Source organism: Lycium ferocissimum, unplaced genomic scaffold (genome assembly GCF_029784015.1).
Source record: "Lycium ferocissimum isolate CSIRO_LF1 unplaced genomic scaffold, AGI_CSIRO_Lferr_CH_V1 ctg1328, whole genome shotgun sequence".
In the NCBI taxonomy this organism is placed as follows: domain Eukaryota; kingdom Viridiplantae; phylum Streptophyta; class Magnoliopsida; order Solanales; family Solanaceae; genus Lycium; species Lycium ferocissimum.
The window spans coordinates 24,362-45,291 of NW_026714792.1; the positions used below are offsets into that span (position 1 = coordinate 24,362).

At 38.9% G+C, this 20,930-nt stretch overlaps 1 protein-coding gene across 10 annotated transcripts in view; it reads left to right on the forward strand.

Annotated features, from left to right (window-relative positions):
• Positions 1-9,941: 9,941 nt before the first annotated feature.
• Positions 9,942-20,930, forward strand: part of LOC132042097 (sorting nexin 2B-like) — a 40,251-nt gene continuing 29,262 nt past the window's right edge. For 8 of the 10 annotated variants that reach the window (XR_009411351.1, XR_009411352.1, XR_009411353.1 and 5 more), the window contains exons 1-3: positions 9,943-10,951; positions 11,471-11,680; positions 11,947-12,207. Coding sequence is in view for 3 of the 10 variants with exons in the window: in XM_059432721.1 (XP_059288704.1) it covers positions 10,013-10,951; positions 11,471-11,680; positions 11,947-12,207 (1,410 nt within the window). In the remaining 7 variants the exon portion in view is untranslated. Of the gene's footprint in view, positions 10,952-11,470; positions 11,681-11,946; positions 12,208-20,930 lie in introns of all 10 variants that reach the window. The other 2 variants (XR_009411349.1, XR_009411350.1) reach the window with 1 other exon arrangement.

Here is a 20,930-nt window from a genome sequence, read left to right on the forward strand (position 1 = left end):
AATATTACAACAGCTATCATTCCAGTATCCAGATGGCCCCGTATGAAGCTCTGTATGGAAGGAAGTGTAGATTGCCAATTGGATGGTTTGAAGTCGGAGAGACACCATTAATAGGTCCAGAATTGAAGCGGTGGAAAAGATCAAGCTTATCAAAGACCGATTATTGACAGCCCAAAGTCGCCAGAAATCTTATGCGGACAATCGTCGACGAAACTTAGAATTCTAGGTTAATGATTGGGTATTTCTGAAAGTGTCGCCGATGAAAGGTGTAATGAGATTAGGCAAGAAGGGCAAGCTTATCCCTAGATATATTGGGCCCTATAAGATTGTGCGTAAAGTGGGCCAAGTAGCTTATGAGCTAGATTTACCTCCAGAACTTGAATCAGTCCATTCAGTTTTTCATGTATCGATGCTCCGTAAATGTGTTGGAGATCCTTCCAGAATCATGCCGGTAGATGACGTTCAAATTACTGAGAAATTGGCTTATGAAGAAGTACCCATTGCCATATTAGATAGGCAAGTGCGGAAACTCAGAACCAAAGATGTCGCCTCAGTTAACGTTTTGTGGAGCAACAACAACAGAGAAGAAATGACTTGGGAAGCAGAAGAACATATGAAGTCCAGATATCCGCATTTATTTCCACCCCCCAGAAGAGGTTCAAGATAAGGCGCCATTGTTTCCAGGTATGCAATGTTTTCTTTAAATGACTTTGGTCGTGTGTGGCCATGTTTTCTTGCTGCTGTTGTAGACCTGTGAGGTGATGCTATTTTGGGTTGTTATGACAGGACGGTAGTGCCATATTACAGGGGAAACTCTAGCGAAATTTTTGTAGAATTCCCGAGAACTTAACATTCGAGGACGAATTTTCCTAAGGGGGAGAGTGTTACACCTCGGAATTTCGGGTTGTTGTGCGGTGAATAGACTAACGCAAGTTAAGGTATATATGATGTCCCTACAAGTAAGAAGGGATACTTAATGATTCTAATTAAGATTCCAAAGACATTTGAGGCAAGAGAAGAAAGCTCGTTGGAGAAAGTTAAGGTAGAGAGTGTTTTACCCCGTACACAAATGTATCAGCAGGTATTCCTGGTAATTTATAGGATTAAAAGTTGAACGGATCGAATCAACGAAATCCGGCGGTTCGAAATGCAAAAATCGACGGCGTTGACGGTGCCGTCGACATGTCGACGGACGATCCACTATGCACCGTCAACATGTTTCGCGCATGCGCAGCGCGAGTCGGCCAGAGCAAGTCGACCGTCGACACGTCGACGGATCGTCGAACTACCCCCACTGGAACTTTCCAGTTCCAGTTATAAATAGACGATCCTTGCTCTTATTTTTCAGTTTTCACTTTCTCTACAAGTCTTGAAGACTCTAGAATATTCTCCACATCATATTAACACAAGTCCAAGGGGAATCAAGGACTAATTACCAAGAATCAAGAGAATTAAGGGAAAAAGAGGCCCTCTAAGGTCGATAGAAGTCAAGAATTCTATTGGTATTGAAGTTAGGGCTTCTTTCAAGTAAAGTATATTCATCCAAAGTTCATCCTTACATGATCAAAGGTGAGTTTTACATCTATTTCACATTATTAAAAGTATTAAGTGGTTGAAAGACTTGGATTAGAGAAGGAAGTAGAATATGAGTTCAAAATATAGAAGTAATGGTATTGTGGGTAGTAAGTTCATTTGAGTCATGATTCTTAGTATGAGATGAGTATAATCTTGTTATGAATGATGCTAAATGTTGAGGAAGTATTATATGAGAAGGATATAGTGTTGTGTTGTAGCTATAGTTGTGAATGATTTGAAAGGAAATTGTGAGGATTGAATAATGTTTAAATTGAAGAAGTTTATTGATTATAATATTATGGGTGTTGTTATTGATATTTAGGAGTTGTTTATTATTATGGAGGAAGTTGTTGAAACAAAGGAAATGCTGCCCGATTTTCGTTAGCCCTTAGTCGCCTTAGCTTAGCCTTAAGCATGTTTCTAATGATCTAATGTAGTACAAATTCTCTTGAATGTAGAGTTGTGAGCTTGGAAAGAGAACGCTTAGTCGTTAAGGAGACGTAAAGTTATGTAAGGCTAGTCCTCTTCGTTCAAGGGCATGATTCCTATGTTATGATTTCCTTTCTATATTTCCATGACCTTCTTACATCCCAAAAGATGAAAGTTAAAGATTCTTGAGAGCTTCTTATGAGATAGAGATGAGATACATTCCTTGATGATGATAATGATGCCATGATGAGCTTGATATTCTTATCTTTATGATTTCATTGATGTTATTTCTTGTTGTTAGCTCACCTCATGATATTAGTTCCTTCAAGGTGAGACATAGTGATGAGGATTATTCCATAATGTAATCGGAGGTTCCCGACCTTACGTCACTCCGATAGAGTTACAGCTTTTACTTGAGCTCTCATGCATGCTTTAGATTATGTATATGTAAGATTACACCGTGCCTAGTTGGTCGGGCAGTCACCACTACGGCAGGCATAGTGGGCAGCTACGATGATGATTACACCATGCCTAATTAGCGGGGCAGACACCACCGTGCCTAATTAGCCGGGCAGACACCACTAGTGCGAGTTTGAGATGTTTACCCCGGAAGCAAGCTAATGTTACACCTTGGAAAAAAATTTCGTTAATGCACAGTGAATAGAATAACGGAGGGCACAAAGTATGCGATGTGTTAATAAGTAAGTAATAGCATTTGATGACCCTAATTGAGATTTCAAAGACATTTGAGGTAAGAGAAGAAAGTTTGCCAAGAGAGGCAAGGTATGCGTTATGTATCGGGAGAGATTTGCGAGTAACAAGTTAATGATGACTTAATGATGTTTTGGAGAAGAGTTATAGCGTCCCTTAGATTGTTAATGAGGTGCTAAACAAGTGTTAAGAAGGTTCCATAAGGATTGGAGATCAAACGAGTCGACGAGAACGAGTTCGGAGAAACTGGGCATTATACGGCCCAACATACTGGCCGTATAAAATATACTGGCCGTATGTTAGGCCGTATATTCAGCCCAGATTGCCAGCCTCACTGGACCAAACCTACGGCCAGACATACGGTCAGTATAAATTATATGGACCGTATGTTGGTCCGTAGAATCTGGTAAGGGGCGATTGTGTATTATTAATAAGGGGACCAAGTTCATTTCATTTCATTTCCTCTTCACTCCCCTTCTCTTTAGAACTCTCTAGAACATTTCTCCACACCTCTCCTACAAGAATTCAAGAGATATTGATGATCAACTTCTTCAAACCAAGAGAATCACGTGTAAGAAACTCATTAAAGCTCATCCAAGACAAGAAATCCAAGTGGAGGTGGAACTAGGGTTTTGCTCAAGTGAAGTGTTTCCACCCAAGGTCCATTCCTACACCATCTAAGGTAAGTTTTATGGTCTTTCCATGTTTTTTGAGGTATTAAGAGGTTAAAAGACTTGGATTGTAAAAGGAGATAGAAAATGGGTCATGAATGTGAGAATAGTGATATTTTTAAGTAGTAGCTTGGATTGAGTCATGATTCTTGATATGTTGTGATTATGATTATGTTATAAATGACATTAAGAACATGGGATAGACATTGTATATAAGTGAACGTAATAGTGTGCTATGACCATGGATATGGATGATTTGAAGTGAATTGGGAAATATGGATAATGTAGGTGAATAAAGACTATTGCTTATGAGGTTGTGAATATTATTATAAATGTTTGGGAGTTGATATATGATATGGATGAAGTTGTATAAATAAAGGAGATGCTGCCCAATTTTCTCTAGCCTTAGTCAAGTATGCTAAGCTATCGATTTTCTAATGATAGTATAAACTCTAATGAAGGTAGAAACGGAAGCATTGAAGGAGAACGTTCAAGCGATAGAATAGTTGAACTAAAAGGTATGTAAGGCTAACCCTTCTTTCAATAAGGCATGGTTCTTTGGCCATATATCTATTCTTTCATGAGCCTATGATGTCCTCCAAATGATTCTATCTCTAAAGCTACTAAAGCTCACGATTCTCATTGTGTTACGATTCTATGAAATTCCTTATATAATGAGTGATCCTCTAAGGATAGATGTAATAAAATGATGATAGTAATGATGTCAAAGATGCTTATGAGCTCTCATGTATATGTGTTTCTGTATGACTATTATGTAACCCCGAGCTTATATAGTCGGGTATGACATGTATTGCGCGCGCACCACTGCAGTTGGGTACGGATAACCCTGAGCCTTGGTAGGGCCAGGTATGTATAATCACCGAGCCTTGCTATGGCCGGGTATGTGAAACACCGATCCTTCATGGTCGGGTATGCTATGAATATGAATATGAATATGAATATGAATATGTAAATGAGTACGGATACGAATACGGATATGGATGTATGTACACAATCACGCATTAGAAATGGAAGGTCCCTATGAAAAGCAAGTAAGTGTTTATGACGATGGTTCTACTACCTCCCATCTTATGCTATTTCTTATGTTGTTTATTATGCTTCTATAATAATGTTGATCATGCTTTACATACTCAGTACATTCTTCGTACTGACGTCCTTTTGTTTGTGGACGCTGCGTCATGCCCGCAGGTGGATAGGGAGACAGGCTTGATCTATAGCTTTATTACTCAGGGACTACGTAGTGGAGCTCCATTTCATTTAGAGCTACAGCTTTTGGTATCTATTCTTTTGTGTACATACTTATGGGCATGGCGGGGTCCTGTCCCGCCTATATGATATGACATACTCTCCTTAGAGGCTCGTAGACATGTGTATATGGTTAGATGTATTTGGCCTTGTTGGCTTATATTTTGGATATCATTCTGTTAGCCTCGTCAGCTTATGTACATTGTTGGGGACATAGTTGTTGATGGTGATATAAATGTATTGTTGCCCAATGAAAATAGTATGAATGATGGATAGAAAGTATGATTTAGCTATGTGGCTCACCTAGATGTAAATGTGAATGTATGATAAGAGGTGCCCGGGTGGGTTAGCACCGGGTACCCATCATGGCCCTCCGATTGGGTCGTGACTGTTAATGATCACACCGTACCTATATGGTCGGGCAGTTTATATATGTAAACATGATATGATGATGTTTATTATAAAAGTAGCATGCATGACCTTGCCTTAAGAGGCAATTAGTTGCAGGATATCTCTTTATCTTATGCTATCTTATTTCTTAATTATGTTATTGTACATGCCTTATATACTTAGTATATTGTTCGTACTGACGTCCTTTTCTTTTATGGACGCTGTGTTCATGCTCAAGGTAGAAAGGAAGACGACGCAGACGCTTAGGAGCTTACTCAGCAGATTTGCAGGAGCACTCCACTACTCCGGAGTTGCCACTTCTTGGTATATGCTTTTGTGCACATATTTGGGGTATGGCGGGGTCCTGTCCCGTCCTTATGATTTTCGCACTCCAGTTAGAGGCTCGTAGATGCTTATGTGTGGGTAGTACATGTTATGATACTCCTTCAGTGTATATTTTGTACATCATTTTGTAGCCTCGTGAGCTTATGCACATATACATGTTTTGGGAGATACCTGAAGATCGTTTTATGCTAAGTTCTGTGCTGGAAATGATATATGCCCAGGTTGAGTATGATAGATAGCATGATAAGTGGTGTTCGGTAGCCAGCTCCGGGTACCCGTCATGACCCACTAGCTGGGTCGTGACAGCAGCGGTCGATGGGAGCAGAATTCCGGGTTTTAAACACTCAGTTCCGAATTCTTTATTCATAAAACTCTAAAACAGTTCCCCATAAGAGCCTAGGGTGAATTTCCAAGCTAGGGCAAGAATATTCTTGAGAGGTAAGTCTCAACCATCCCTTTCAATCATTATGTTATCATCCCTTTTATGGGTCTCCAATGGTGAATTAGTAATAGTAACCCTAGAAACTAATAGACTTGCTATAGTTGCTGGGTTATGTTTGTTATCATTTGTTTATCATCTAATGTCTTGGTTTAACTCCTTTTAATCAATAATTAAACCATTAGAGCCATGAACTAAGTGATTTGAGACTTAGGGTTTCATAAAAATGGTAGCTTGACCATGAAAACTGCTTGTAATTGATGTCTTGATTAATAGCCTTATAAATTGATGGTTGGTGGTTGGTTACTAAGGCCATTGTTAGGTTGTTGTACACCTAGAAATCATTCACCCATGGGAATGAAGCTAAAGGGAAGGATGTTCTTGAATTGATTTTGTGACTAGAGTAAGTATGACTCATTGATCATTCTAATTTCTAGACTTTGAGCGTTCCGAGGCTTTACGGAAGGGAAAAGATGTAGCGGAGTGATTCGCGTTATCCCAGCTCTACGTTTGTGGTAGGTTACGGTCTACTTGAGTTAGACTTTGATTAGTTGATTGTATGTGTTGTGAATTCGATAGGAGAAAGCATGTCTAATCTTCAAACATGATGTGTGTGTGGTTGAACTCCTATATGCAATTGTTTGAGTGACTGTGTGGGCTTCTGCCACTATTTATTATGTTGGAACCTACAGTTTGATGATGTTGTGGTGAGAAGTTAACATGATCTTCTCGGTGAAATTAGGTACAAAATGATGATTCAATTATTGAAAATAAGAGGACAAGAAATGCTAATGTATATGTATGAAAAGGCATATTTGACCGAGGTGAGGATGTGACCTAGATTATGGGCTCGTGGTCCGAGGTTCATTCCGAAAATGAGTGGCACATGATGTGGACAGCGTCCGAGGTTCTTTCGTGAGTGGAGGAATTATAACTCGGGTCCGATGAGTATCCGGAACGAGTGGTACATGGATACCATGGGACCTCTGCAGGTCATGGCTACTGAGCAATGACATTAGTTAGCATGTGTGTACAGCGAATATATGGTTATTGTTGGGTAGACTTGTTCCCGTTTGCTGTTTCTGTTGATTTGATTCGTGATTATCCTTGGTTGACTTGTTGTTGGATTATTGATTTCGTGTTGTTGGCTGGCTTGTCTATTTTATTGATTTTATGATGTATGCATGATACTAATCTTAGTCGGTCTATGATATCTACCGGTACATAGTGTTTGTACTGATACTACCTTACTGCATTCTTTTGAGTGCGGATTGTGATCCAGAGACTGCTAGACGACCTCATATCTAGAGTTTGAGGCTGTGCTGATAGATTTAGGGTGAGCTTCTATCCATGCCAGGCCGCCCGAAGATCTTCTTTTATGATGTCTGTTTCTATTCTGGACATTGTTGGCCATTTATTTAGATAGATTACATTCCTTAGACATGTTTTAGATTAGAGTCCTTGTATGGTGACTTTTGGATTTTGGGGTTTGTAATAGTTAGAACTTCCGCATTTACTTCATTGTTTCTATGGCATGACTTATTTTGATTATCTTGTGCTTGAATGGGTAATAACTGATTGAATTGGTTAATATAAAGATAGAATTGAATGAATAGATGACTTATGTGTTGGTTCGCCCACTAGGAGTTAGTGTGGGTGCCAGTCATGGCGGGTTGGGTCGTGATAGAGCACCAACAACCTCGAAGTAGCTTTTATGCCTTAACCCGCATAAAAGTGAACCGTAACATATACGATTTACTAATCAAAGTCTAACTCAAGTAAACCATAACCTACCTCGTTGCCGAGCAGCTATCACGAACGTTCATGGAATATCCATTATCCCGTCTTTGAGCCGGAAGCCGTGATAGAGAAATTTTTAAGGAAGATAACGCGAAGGATGTTTGAAGGGCTGCTTTTCCCTAGTCATCAAGTGTTTTACTTTGGGAATATCCTAATGACGGCTTAGAAGAAGGGTTTTGTGGACAAAAGGGGATAATTCCGAAATAAGGTCATTAAACGCGGGTATTGATCCGCGTATACTGCTGTAGCGGACTGCTCGTCTGCTACAACAAGCTCGCTATAGTGGTCGTTCACTCGCTGCGGCGAAGACGTCCTCCTCGGGCCCACAACTCTTTAACTCTCATGTAATTCAATTACTATTAAATATTACACTTAAAACTCTCCCGTGGACTAATCTTATGACGATACTCTTGGTTTTTGTACGCGGGCTGCAGAACACCTAATAAGGACCGGATGGGTCATTATAATGAAAGTAATAGATTTAAGGGGAATAGCTTCTACGTTCATGGACTGCATGTTAGACGAGGGCTTAACAGTACTTGCATAGTTCGTTGAAGAAATGTCCTATTCAGTGGATGTAGTAGCAATATATGATCATTCTTAGGGTTTAGGGGAGTGTTGAGACGATTGAAGGAGGCAGACCAGCCACTAAACGAGGCTGGCCACATATCATTTTCGCCATGAAAGTTAGGGTTTCGCAAAAGGTTTAGTGTTTTCGCATGCAAACCTAGGGGAGAGAAGCTAGAGACCAAAATGGCAAGTTTAGTGACTCAAGGTAATACCGGCAGGTCCTATAAATGAAAACCAAATTGTATATCGAAGTTTTAAGTAAAATAATACTAAAATCGAACTGAAGAACTGAATTAATTCGATTTGGTCCGATTTTTCGATTCTTCGGTATTTAAAATCCGAAACAACTTTAAGAGCCTGTTTGGATGGGCTTAAAAAAAGCTAAAAAAAAATAAGTTGGTGTAGCCCAACTTATTTTTTTTGGCTTATAAGCTGTTTTCAGCTTATAAGTTGCTTTAGATAAGCTAAGCCAATCGGGACAAATTATTTTTTTGGGCTTATTTTAGCACAAAATGGCTTATAAGCTGGCCAGTCAAACACTTAAAAAAGCTGAAAACAACTTATAAGCAACTTATAAGTCAATCCAAACGGGCTCTAAATGTGTATTTACCCTCTGTTTGGATGGTTGTTTTCTGTGATTCATTAATGTACAGTATGGTGTTGTATTGTATTGTACTGTATTAATGAACACAGTGTTTGGATAGACTGTATCGTTTGTTGTGGTTTAATAACATTTATATTGTTTGGTTTGACTGTATGATACTGTATAATAACTTGTAAGTTTACTAAAATACCCTTAACTCTTAATTAGAAATTAATTTTTATATATATATATATATATATATATATATATATATATATATATATATATTTAAAAAATAAAGAATAAAATAGGAACTTTAAAAATAAGTAGTAGTGTGGGGGTGGTGGAGGGGTGGGTGGTTGTGGTGATGGAGGGTGGGGGTGGTGGTGGTAGGGTAGGGGTGAGTGGTTGTGGGGGTAGGGTTAGGGTGGTGGTGAGGTAGTTGGGGTAGTGGGGTGGGTGGGGGTGGGGGTAGGGGGGTGGGTGGTGGTAGGGTGGGGTATGAGGGGGTGGGGGTGAGGGATTGTTCAGGGTTATATAAAAATGGGCGGTTGGGCCACACACACACACACACACACACACACACACACAAACATGATTTATTCCATATTAATGAATCCGGTGGGTGGTATGTGGGGTAGGGGGTAGGGGGGTAGGGATAATCAACACATTTAGGGTGTTTGGGGTTGTTACCTATTGGCGCGTATCGTAGGGTGGATGGTACAGGGTTTGGGTATAAAATGGAGTAAATGAAAATGAAAAGTAAGCTTGGTGTTAAAAATTTCTTTTTCCAATTATATCCTTACTTAATATTTCATAATCCTATTTTAAAAATCTAACTCCATCCAAATATCGATTTTTCATGGTTATATAACCATGGAAAAACTTTTGGAATGAATTTTTAATTACGGATTTATAATGTATTTCTTTTTGTCATTACCACATAATTTTAAAAATAATTTAAAACAATATATTTACAATGCATTATTTGGCACAACTTAAAACCATACATTAATTTTAGTAATCACGAAACCACCATCCAAACGGGGGTTATGTGTTTAGGGAAAACTAATTTCATGTGGAGACAAGCTCTGCCATGTATCATAATCAACACATTAACATGTGTCCCCAAAGCCAATCTGCCCCCTGACATCTAAATTTAAAGAAGAAAAGCTAGATTCTAGCCTCGAGTTTCACAATTTTAGTAACAGCACTTGAAGAGGATAGTAGAAGATGATGGGCGGTAAAGAGAGCATGCAGACTGTATCCCTTGAGGATGATGAAGAGTTGACCTCGAAATCCCACTCTAATTATCGAAGTGCCATGACTTCTCTTTCTGATTCCCACCACCCTCTTTCCCCGTCGATCGTCGCTACACCTGCCGATTACGACCCCTTGTTAGCTCCTCAAACCCACATTCTTCATGTTGAACAACAACTTAACCCTAACGATTTGACAATGCCGCCTCCTCCTCCTCCTCCTCCTCCTCCGCCTTTAAACTTGGAGTATTTGAATATCATTGTTTCCGATCCACACAAGGAAATGGAATCATCATCTGCCTCAATTGTTCCCGGAAGTAATACTTACGTTACCTATTTAATCACCACAAAAACCAATTTACCCGATTATGGAGGATCCGATTTCAGCGTGCGGAGACGCTTCAAAGACGTAGTTACTTTATCTGACCGATTGAGCGAAGGTTATAGAGGATATTTTATTCCTCCCAGGCCGGACAAAAGTGTGGTGGAGAGTCAAGTGATGCAAAAGCAAGAGTTTGTGGAGCAAAGAAGGCTGGCATTGGAGAAGTACTTGCAGAAGCTCGCATCACATCCACTCATCAAGAAGAGTGATGAATTGAGGGTCTTTTTGCAGGTGGATGGTAAGCTTCCCTTGCCAACCACCACTGATGTCGCATCTAGGGTTTTGGATGGAGCAGTGAAGTTGCCAAAGCAGTTGTTCGGGGAATCGGGAAATGTGATTGGGCCCCAGGATGTTGTGCTGCCCGCTAAAGGTGGTAAGGATTTGCTCAGGTTGTTCAAAGAATTGAAGCAGTCCGTTGCCAATGATTGGGGTGGCTCCAAGTCACCTGTCGACGATGGCGATAAGGATTTCCTGCAAAAGAAAGAAAGGTTGCACAATCTTGAGCTGCAACTAAGTAATGCCTCAAAGCAGGTCCTATTCATCAATTTTATTATTTCTCATTCGCTTTTATTTCCATTCCCACTTTAGAACTGACACATTTTCCAGGAGGAGTATAACACACTCTATCCAGAATTCTCAAGTAGCTGAATGCTTTACAAATTTACTTTTTGAATATATATATGTAAAGCTCTTTATACATGTATATGGCTATATAGATAGGGCACGGTGGAAGAAAAAGATCCATATAGGTGATATCTACTAATTGAGGGTAGGTTTTAGACTTGTTAGAAAACTTCTAATGTTCTTATTATTATAATATAATATTATTCTTATAATTAATTCATATATTATATATATAACTTATTTTCACTTTTAGTTTATTTAGTAAGGTAAAGATATGAAATGAACTTAAATGAAGAAGTGGAGATTAATATAGCCGACTCAACTTGTTTGGGACTGAGGCGTGGTTGTTGTTGTCCATTGCCATTCAGTTCTCTGATTATTATTCAATTTACTATAAGTTAATTTTTATAATTTCATTCAAATTAGGCTGAATCACTTGTTAAAGCTCAGCAAGATATGGGGGAGACGATTGGAGAACTTGGGCTAGCATTTATTAAGTTGACAAAGTTTGAGAATGAACGAGCTACAGTGAATACTCAGAGAGAACGGGCTGCTGATATGAGAAACGTGGCAACTGCAGCTGTTAAAGCCAGCAGATTGTATCGGGAGTTAAATTCACAGACAGTGAAGCATTTGGTAACCATTTTATCCTTTAGAGTAGACCTTATGTTTTATAAGAGTGAACCTTGTTTTCAGCATTTGAATTACGCAATTAGAGAAATACAGTCAGTGAATAGATTCAGGTGGTTGTCATCTGCATTGCACTTGGAAGTACAATGTTCTTTCAGCTTTCTACCGCTATTTAGGTTTTTGTATCAACTTTATAAAAGACACACTTTGGTGCGCTCTGGCTTTCTAAAATGAACCTTAGCTTCTAATAATGTGATAAATATGTATTTCAGGATATTCTACATGAACACCTGAGTCTAATGTTGGGCGTACACCATGCATTTTCAGACCGATCAAGTGCTTTATTGACACTGCAGACTCTCATTTCGGAGTTATCTTCTTTAAATTCAAGAGCAGAGAAACTTGAAACAGCAACCTCTAAGATATTTGGAGGTGATAAATCAAGGGTTCGAAAGTTGGAAGAGTTAAAAGATGCCATTAGGGTCACTGAAGATGCCAAAAGCTGTGCCATCAGGGAATATGACCGCATTAAGGTATTTAGAATCAGCCAATGGTGTCTGTAATTGGTTCCTTTTATACTTGTGGGATTGCCATTATGTGATCTACTTTATTCTGCATTTACTTCTATTATGTTGTTTGGAAAGTGGCTTATTGTCATCAGTTAACTTCAAATTTATTACTTCTTTTTGCTGCATTGATATTGTTTAGGTTCCCTAAATTTTGTGGATGATCCGGGGTGGGGCACTGGCAAAACGCCTCGGGGCTTACGTGTGGGGCTTAGTTCTATGAGGCTTACGCCCTAAGCGCCCGACTGTACGCCCTGAACACGCCTAACGCCCAACACTTGGGGCTCGCCTAAGAGTTCTTACATAAATTATGTGTCAAATTCCTCAGTTAACGTTATTGGCCCTCATAATTCTTTGTTAAATGAATGATGCTTAATACTTTTCTTCGTCTATAGAAATAAGAGATTGACAATAACAAACCATAGTATTGCATATTTACTAGCTGAGGACACTGCGAGGGTGGATATCACTTAATATTTCTTTTAAAAATACATAGTCGAATTTTACATCTTCAATTGTCATTGGTCTTCACGTTTTTGTCCTATGTCTCAAAATTCATAGTTTATTATTTTGCTATTTGAAAGTAATTTTTTTTTAATTCATGAAGGAGTGATGTTTTAATTATAATATGATAAGTTTACTGATTATTTTCTTTTAGGGAGGTAAATTACATAGTATGATAGTCATAGTATTATGCTTTAAGAAATTCTGATTCTTTTATTGGTTGAAGTTAAGATGTTAGAGTTGGTTTGCATCTCATAATAACTTTTACATTATTGCATTATTTATAATTGTAAAATCATGTTAGCAGTTTTGTTTTCTATGAGTTTCTTTAATCATGTTATTAATTTTTTGAAATCTATTAATATTTTTTTATTTATAATTTTTGTGTTAGTATACTATTTTACTGCGTATAAATAAAAAATTTAAAGATCCATGGGGCTTACGCCCCGTGCCTCGGGGCTTACGCCTCGCTCCATACTAAGTAAAACGCCCGCCTCACGCCCCCGCCTAAAACATTGTGTGGATCTATTAATTTCTGAGCTCAATTATAGAGATAATAGGGGTCATCAATAGGTTGGATAGCATCAGGAGGAATTTTTTATGGCATGGGAACAAAGAAAAGAAAGGTTACCACTTGGTTAAGTGGAAAGCAATCACTTTTGGCAAGAATCTTGGAGGGTTAGGGATCAAGAACTTGAAGATTCAGAGTGAAGCTCTTAGAATGAAATGGTTGTGGAAGTTCACCAACGAGAATCAACTCCTTTGGGGGAATATTATTAAAGCAAAGTATGAACAGGAAGACAAATGGATGACTAAGGAGGTCACTACACCATTTGGGGTTAGCCTATGGAGATCCATTAGAACACTGTGGAGTGAGTTGAGGGATAATTCCAAGATCAAAGTGTTTGATGGGAGTAAAACTAGCTTTTGGAAGGACAATTGGCATGAAGTTGGCAGATTAGATGTGGTCTTCCCAGATATCTTCAATATAGTTCTAAACCAGCAAAGGACTATAGCAGAGATGTGGACACCTCAAGGATGGAACATCATTTTTAGAAGACATCAATCACTGGGAAGTGCAAAGAGTGGTTGAATTCTTTAGTACACTAGAGCAGTTTAGTGGACTACAGACAGGTGAAGATGTATTATGGTGGCAAGGCAGCAGTAAGGGTTTATTCAAAGTTAATGCAGCTTACAAGTTGATGAATCATTCCAATCAGCAGATAGCCAACTGGCCTTGGAAACACATCTGGAAAACAAAAATTCCTCACAAAGTTGCCTGTTTTGTGTGGCTACTGGCTAAAGAAGCAGCTCTTACACAAGATAATTTGATGAAAAGAGGTTTCATTTTATGTTCCAAATGCTTTTTGTGTGAGGAAACATCAGAGACAATTAACCATCTTTTCCTTCACTGTAAGATAACAGCTCATCTATGGAGAATTATTCTTAATCTCAAAGGCATTTCCTGGACCATGCCTGGGAAGGTTACAGATGCTCTTAAAAGCTGGGAGGAAACAGGCTTACAGGCAAAGGACAGGACTAGATGGAGAATTATTCCTGCTTGCATTTGGTGGACAATTTGGAAGGAGAGAAACTCCAGATGTTTTGAGAATGTGGAGAATGGGGTGCAGAAGATCAAGTTAAGCTTTATTTTGCTGTTGTGTTTTTGGTGCAATCAGATCTACTCTAATGATGCTGTCAATATAATTGATGTTTTAGATACAATATAGAGAGAGGGCAGTAAAAGTTAGACTTTCTTGTAAATACGGTTTCAGTACTACCTAAGTACTGTTTGCTACATATGAAATATAGAAAAAGTTACCAGTTTCAAAAAATTATAGAGATAATAGGATCCCAATTAGCTGAAGTGGACCTTTTCTCATTGGTTATTGAGATATCAGCACACCTAGTGCTGGCAAATGGTCCAGTTGAATATGTGCGGGTTGAAAGCGGGTTAGACAAAACATATAAAATATCCAACCCCCCCATATTTCATACGGATAAAAAATAGGTTGAGTGACGGATGATATGAGTATCCATATTATCCCCTGTTTTTGAATATTATCATTGTTGGGAGAATTCCTAGCCTTAAATTCTATGGAAGCATCACCTTGTAAGTTGTAACCTGTGAGGCACGAAAATTTTGCTACACAGTTAACCATCCAATATATTGGCATTAGGTCCACTAACTACTAATGGCTTATCCTATTTTAGTTGCTGTATCTGATAACCTAGGTCAGTTGTTTTTTTTCTTTAGACAGAACCTCAGTCATTTACCTTTCAAATTTAGCACTCTCTCCTTATAACAATTTTATCATTTGCCTTATCAAAAAAAAAAAAAAAAACCAATTTTATCATTTGTTAATTTTTCATCCAATTACTTTTAATGTAGCAGCATTTCGTAAAACTACTCCTGTCTTTGAAGTATTAGATAGCCTAGTTTTCTGATGCCGTTTTCAGTTCTCTTTTCTCAGCATTCAACTTGTAAGAAACATTAGTGGGAAAAGAAACAAATATCTCCATATGAGGAATAGTTTCTTAATTGTAAATAACATTTTGCAAATTATGACATGTATGATGTATCTAGATCATATTTGTTATTTTGTCATCAGCACCTTAAAAGTTTTACTAAATGTGCCATAGACTCTTGGTTTTGTTCTAATAATGCCACCAGTGGGTTGTGCCATAGAATCTTGTTTTGGTTTAAGCTTTCACAGTCAGTTTGTTCTTAATGGGCCAACTTGTAATTTAATCTAGCAAATTTAAAAAAGCAACTCAGGGTAAGGGGAAAATCCAAAACTGTTTATTAGTAACTCAAAGGTCTGGGAAGTTCACTCGCAAGAAATGAACTCCGAAAAACATCTCTTCTAGTTTCCTTCTTTTTCGAGCAGCTGCATACTTCGCATTTAAAGTGGGGGTTTTCATATGTATATCCATATGTTACTGCGGGTTATATGAACATGATCCATGTTTGGTTCGATTTAGATAAATCAGTTACCAACCTGTTTTAAATTTGGGCGGGTTGGACGGGCATATATGAATTTTTATCCATTTTGCCAGCACTAGCCATCTTGTTGGAAGATTAAAAATCCTTTTGTCTCTTATTACTGTACCTCCTAATGATATTTTAGTGATTTATCTTGAAAATCTTTATGATGATTAGCTATTTTGGTAAATTGCTAACGGCCCAAACTTAAACTTAGCCAAGTTTCAAATATTGGCTGACTGAAGCAAGTCTCTTACTACGCTTGCTTACAACTCATTCTTTTACGAACCTTTCTAGCGAGATGACAGTCCTTTTAACGTAGCATACCTTATCTTTATTCTAAATAGGCGCTTAATACATAGTTTACCCCCTGAGGTTGTACCCAAATCCCCTTTACTCACCCCTCGACCACGGGAATAACTTTACACACCCAATCTTTTAAAAGTGTGTCTAAATACACCCCACTTTGATGTTTAACCTCTTTCTCAAAACAAGTGTGAGATGGTGACACGTGCCCTTAACTTCAAATAAGGAAAATTAAATGGAAAAGCCCAAAATAAAAAAAGAAAAAGAAAAGGGGAAGCAGAAAAAGAAAAGGCCCACCTTCTCTGGCTAACTCAGTGGAGCCGTGATACCTCCAGCTCCCCCCAAAAAAATCCCCTTCACCGTCAAAACTCATAACCATTTTTTCCTAAAAGAGGCAACACTTCATGTACTCAAGTATTTATAGAGAGAGACAAAGTTAAGAAAAAGATGAAGCCAAACATTACAGAGAAATAGTGTAAATCTAGAAATAGCAGGAAGGGTGGATCTGGATGGAAATTCAATAAATCCTGCTCGTCCGGTGGTGGCGATAGCGGCGGAAGCCCATGAGGCGCTTCTCAATTTTTAGATTTATCTACCTCTGCTTAATTTTTAGTTATGGTTCTACCATTATGCTTATGACCCCATCGGTCACCGGAAAATCAAGCGGTAGCGACGAGAAGAATCGAAAGGATAGGTTATCGGAGAAATCCATATTATTTCATGGACAGAGCTGAGGGAGCAGCTGTTTGGAGTTGTTGTGAAGGCTGAGGATGGTGCCGGACTTGCTCGCTGGTAAACTTTCGCCGGTGACTCGACAGAGCAGATGTGAAAATTAGAAAGAAAATGATAAATGAAAGAAAAGAGATTTTAAAAATAGACTAGTTGAAAAATATTTATGGGTGGTCTTCTGATTTCGAGGGACAAAAGAAAAAGTTTGACTTAGAAATGCTCCCAGGCATGACTTTCGCTGTCTGTGAGTCATTAGAGTTCCAGTCCAGTTTCCTTTTTAGGGGGTCTTTTCCGGGCCGGAACATCATTAGGGGAAAATTGTATATTTTACAATGCCGGTTTTAAGTCCTAAGATATTACTAAATGCAAATCTGGTATAGAATCTTGGTACGAATGGGTTGAAGGCAGCAGGAATTTAATGAGAAGAGTTAAAGTTAGCATTAAAGTCTTAAAGTGGATAGTAGTAGTATTTATTGAAGCTTCCAAAGTGCAGGGGAAGGTGTTAGAAGATGGAATTTAAAGGACCATTTCTCTGAATTTTTCTGCACTCTTAAATACAATGAGAGTGGGAGATACATCAGCTTCATAGCACAAGGCCAGAACAAATCAGTCATCATTACACTGAAGACTACATTCAATGGAGGATGGGGAAATATAGCTCATAAAATTGCGAAGTTTACATATGAACCAGCACAAGCACAAAAACAGCAGGAACGTATAACGAAAAAGCCGGACAAAACTTTTAAAGAGGCCTTCAGCAGTAATAGATGGGTGACGGAGGCGACGAAAATGGCACAAGTTCAGATCACGAAAGATAACATAAAAATATCGGGGGAAGTTCAGTTTCTGAAAAAGATTTGTTGAGCAGATGTGTAGTTGGGAAGTTCCAGAGCTTAACGCAAGAGATAGCTACTTTGAATGATGTAAGAAGATGGGCATGCAACACTTGGAAAACGACCTTCGGTATAAATGTTCATGCCATGAATGACAGTTATTTCCTCTTTGAACTTCCATCAAGGAAAGAAGCAGAGCACGTCATGACCGGAGAATGGACTTGGAGAAGATGAAGCTGGAACTTGATTGGTGGAAACCAACTACCGGTTGCTGGCTAGCGGAAATCAAAAGGGATTGGGTATGGATTCGATATGGAAACCAACTACCAGTTGCTGGCCAGCGAAAATCAAAAGGGATTGGGGTATGGATTCGACTTCTAGGGTTTCCATTAAGCTTGTGGTCACAAGAAATCTTCAAGCTGATCGAAGACCATTGTGGTGGGTTCTTAGAAACGGAGGAGGAGACATCTCTGAAAAACCACCTACATTGGGCTAGAATCAAGGTGGCAGGTGGCGGAAAGAAGGTTCCAAGAGAGGTGGAGGTGCCTAACGTAGGGTATACTTACACTATTCCGATAGGGTGTGAGGTGCCGGTGGTTCTCAGAGCAGAGGAAGAGAAGCGGAAAAGAGGGGATCCCATGTGGGTACTTCGGGATAAGGGCAAAAATTCAATTGGGGGACACGTGGACAGGAGGAAAAAGGAAAAGGGCCGATGGAGGCTATTATGGGCTCAATTAAAAGAATATAATATTTGGGCCGAATTAAAGACCTATTTTCAGTGGTTTCTCATCAGTCAATTCCTAAAGCCCAACTAGTAGACGGGGTGAGTATCAAAAACTTATCACCCATAACATGTACGCAACGCTGGGCAACAGAGATGGAGAAAAGGAGACTCAAGACAGTCATATTGAGGAATTTAGGGGAAATTCATATGAAGGAGAACCAAGAGCAGAAGCAAAAGAGGATGTGTCCACAACATCAGCCGCAGTTGCAAGTTCAAGATACAGAGGACATAAATGAAGATGTTATCCCTCTGAAAGTTCAATTACCAGCAGAAGCAAACATCCCAGTAGTAACAGTTACTTCAGCATGGATCCAACAACATATAACCAGACTTAGCACAGAGTTTGGTGTCAATTTTAAAGGGTGTGAAGAGAAGGCCAAAGATTTATTCGTGAAGATAGATAGCAACAAGCAAGAGAATAAGGGGAAACAGTCAATCATCAAGAAGAAGGGGATGAATATTAGATGCCAAATTCATGAGTGATGGTACTAGAAGCAGGAGGGATATCTAGCAATAAAAGATCAATGAAGTTGATGTTACCTTCTCAAAAAAAAAAGATCAATGAAGTTGATGTTACCTTCTCAAAAGAAAAAAGATCAATGAAGTTGAATATAGTGTCTTGGAATGTTAGGGGACTGAATTGTAGTAAAAAAAGGAGTATGATTAAAAATATTTTACTTATCTGGAAAGCAGATGTGGTGTGTTTTCAAGAAACAAAAGTGGAAGGGGATATCATAGAAATAGTAAGAGAAGTATGGGGGAGCAAGTGGGTTAGTTATGCTCAAGTAGAAGCTAGTGGGATAAGAGGGGGAATACTAATTGTGTGGGACAAAAAGGATTGGGAATGTTTATAAGAACTAGCTTATGCCACTCGTACTGCCTCGGATTGACAAAAGAGGCTTGGATTGGAGATTCTTGTGTAAACATTCAAGTTGACAATCGGGTTTCTAGACAGCCGGTGGGCTCTGAAACCAATACCATTGATTTCGCTGGATCTAAGAATTAACGTAGCACAGAAAACCGGACTCACCAAGGATGGCGAATGGGCAATACGTAGAGCTTGCTCCGCTTCTTATGGATTGTTTTATAGCGGTACGATTACGAGTTCAGTAGTGTGGGCATGTACGCTATTTCTTGTAGTTTCACCAGAAAGACTTTAGCTGGAACATGACTGGTGTGTATGCTCCAAATGACAGAATTGAGAGGGAGGAAACCTGGGGGAAATAGGTGCAGCTAGGAGCCTAATTCCAGGACCCTGGGTCCTTTGTGGTGATTTCAACACAGTTAGATATATTCCTTAGAAAAGAAGAACTGCAGAAGTATCAACAAGGCAATGACTTATTTTTCTAAGTTAATTGAAGACATGGAGTTGGTAGATCTGTCCTTGACAGGAGGGAAGTTTACCTGGACGAAAGGAGACAGACACAATATTGCAGCAAGGCTAGACAGATTCCTGATATTAGAAAAATGGGATGCTAGCTTCAGGAATATCAGACAATCCATACTACATAGGGTGACATCTGATCATTCCCCTTTGTTACTTCAGTGTGGTGAATGGGAAAAAACTAATTCTTATTTTAAATTTGAGAATTGGTGGTTAAAGACAGAGGGTTTCAATGAGAAAGTGAAGACACGGTGGGAATCTTTTAATTAAAGTGCGAAACCAGATTATATCCTGGCAGCAAAGTTGAATGCTTTAAAAGGAAAATTGGATTAACTCTTATGCCCCCGTCCCCCCCCCCCCCCCCCCCCCCAAAAAAAGGAATATTAAAGGAGTGGAGTAAATCAACACAAGGGAACTTGGGAATGCAAAAGGAGGAAATAACTTCTAGATTGGCTCTCACCATGGAATTTGAAGACATTGCCAGGCAAGAAGAGACTAGAAGAGACTGCTTGGAGACAGAGATCAAGGGCAACTTGATTGAAAGAGGGAGACAGAAACACAAGCTTCTTTCATAGAACAACAAATGCACACAGAAGGGCAAATACTATTGACAAATTGAGAGTAAATGGAGAATTAGTGGAGGATCTAGGAGAAGTGAAGGAAGAGATTGTGTCATACTATGAAAAGTTATACTCAGAGACAGAAAATTGGGGACCACAATTTCATATAAGGAATTGTCCTAGGCCGGAAGCAGAAGACAATGCAATTCTTATGGTCCCTTTTAAATCTCAAGAGATACTGGAATCAAGGCATGCGCAGGAGACAAGGCTTCAGGTCCAGATAGTTATTCTATGGCTTTCTTTAATCATTGCTAGGAAATCATAGGGACAGATCTTCAAGTGCTATACGAAACTTTTATGAAAAAGGTTTCTTTGAAAAAAGTTTGAATGCCACTTTTGTGGCTCTGATTCCAAAGAAAGCCGGAGCTATAGAGCTAAATGATTTTAGGCCTATTAGTCTGATTGGGGGAGTCTATAAAATTATTGCTAAACTGCTGGCAGAGAGACTGAAGAAGGTAATACACAGACTAGTGGACAGGCAACCAATGACTTTTATTAAAGGAAGACAAATCATGGATGCAATTCTTATAGCAAATGAGCTTGT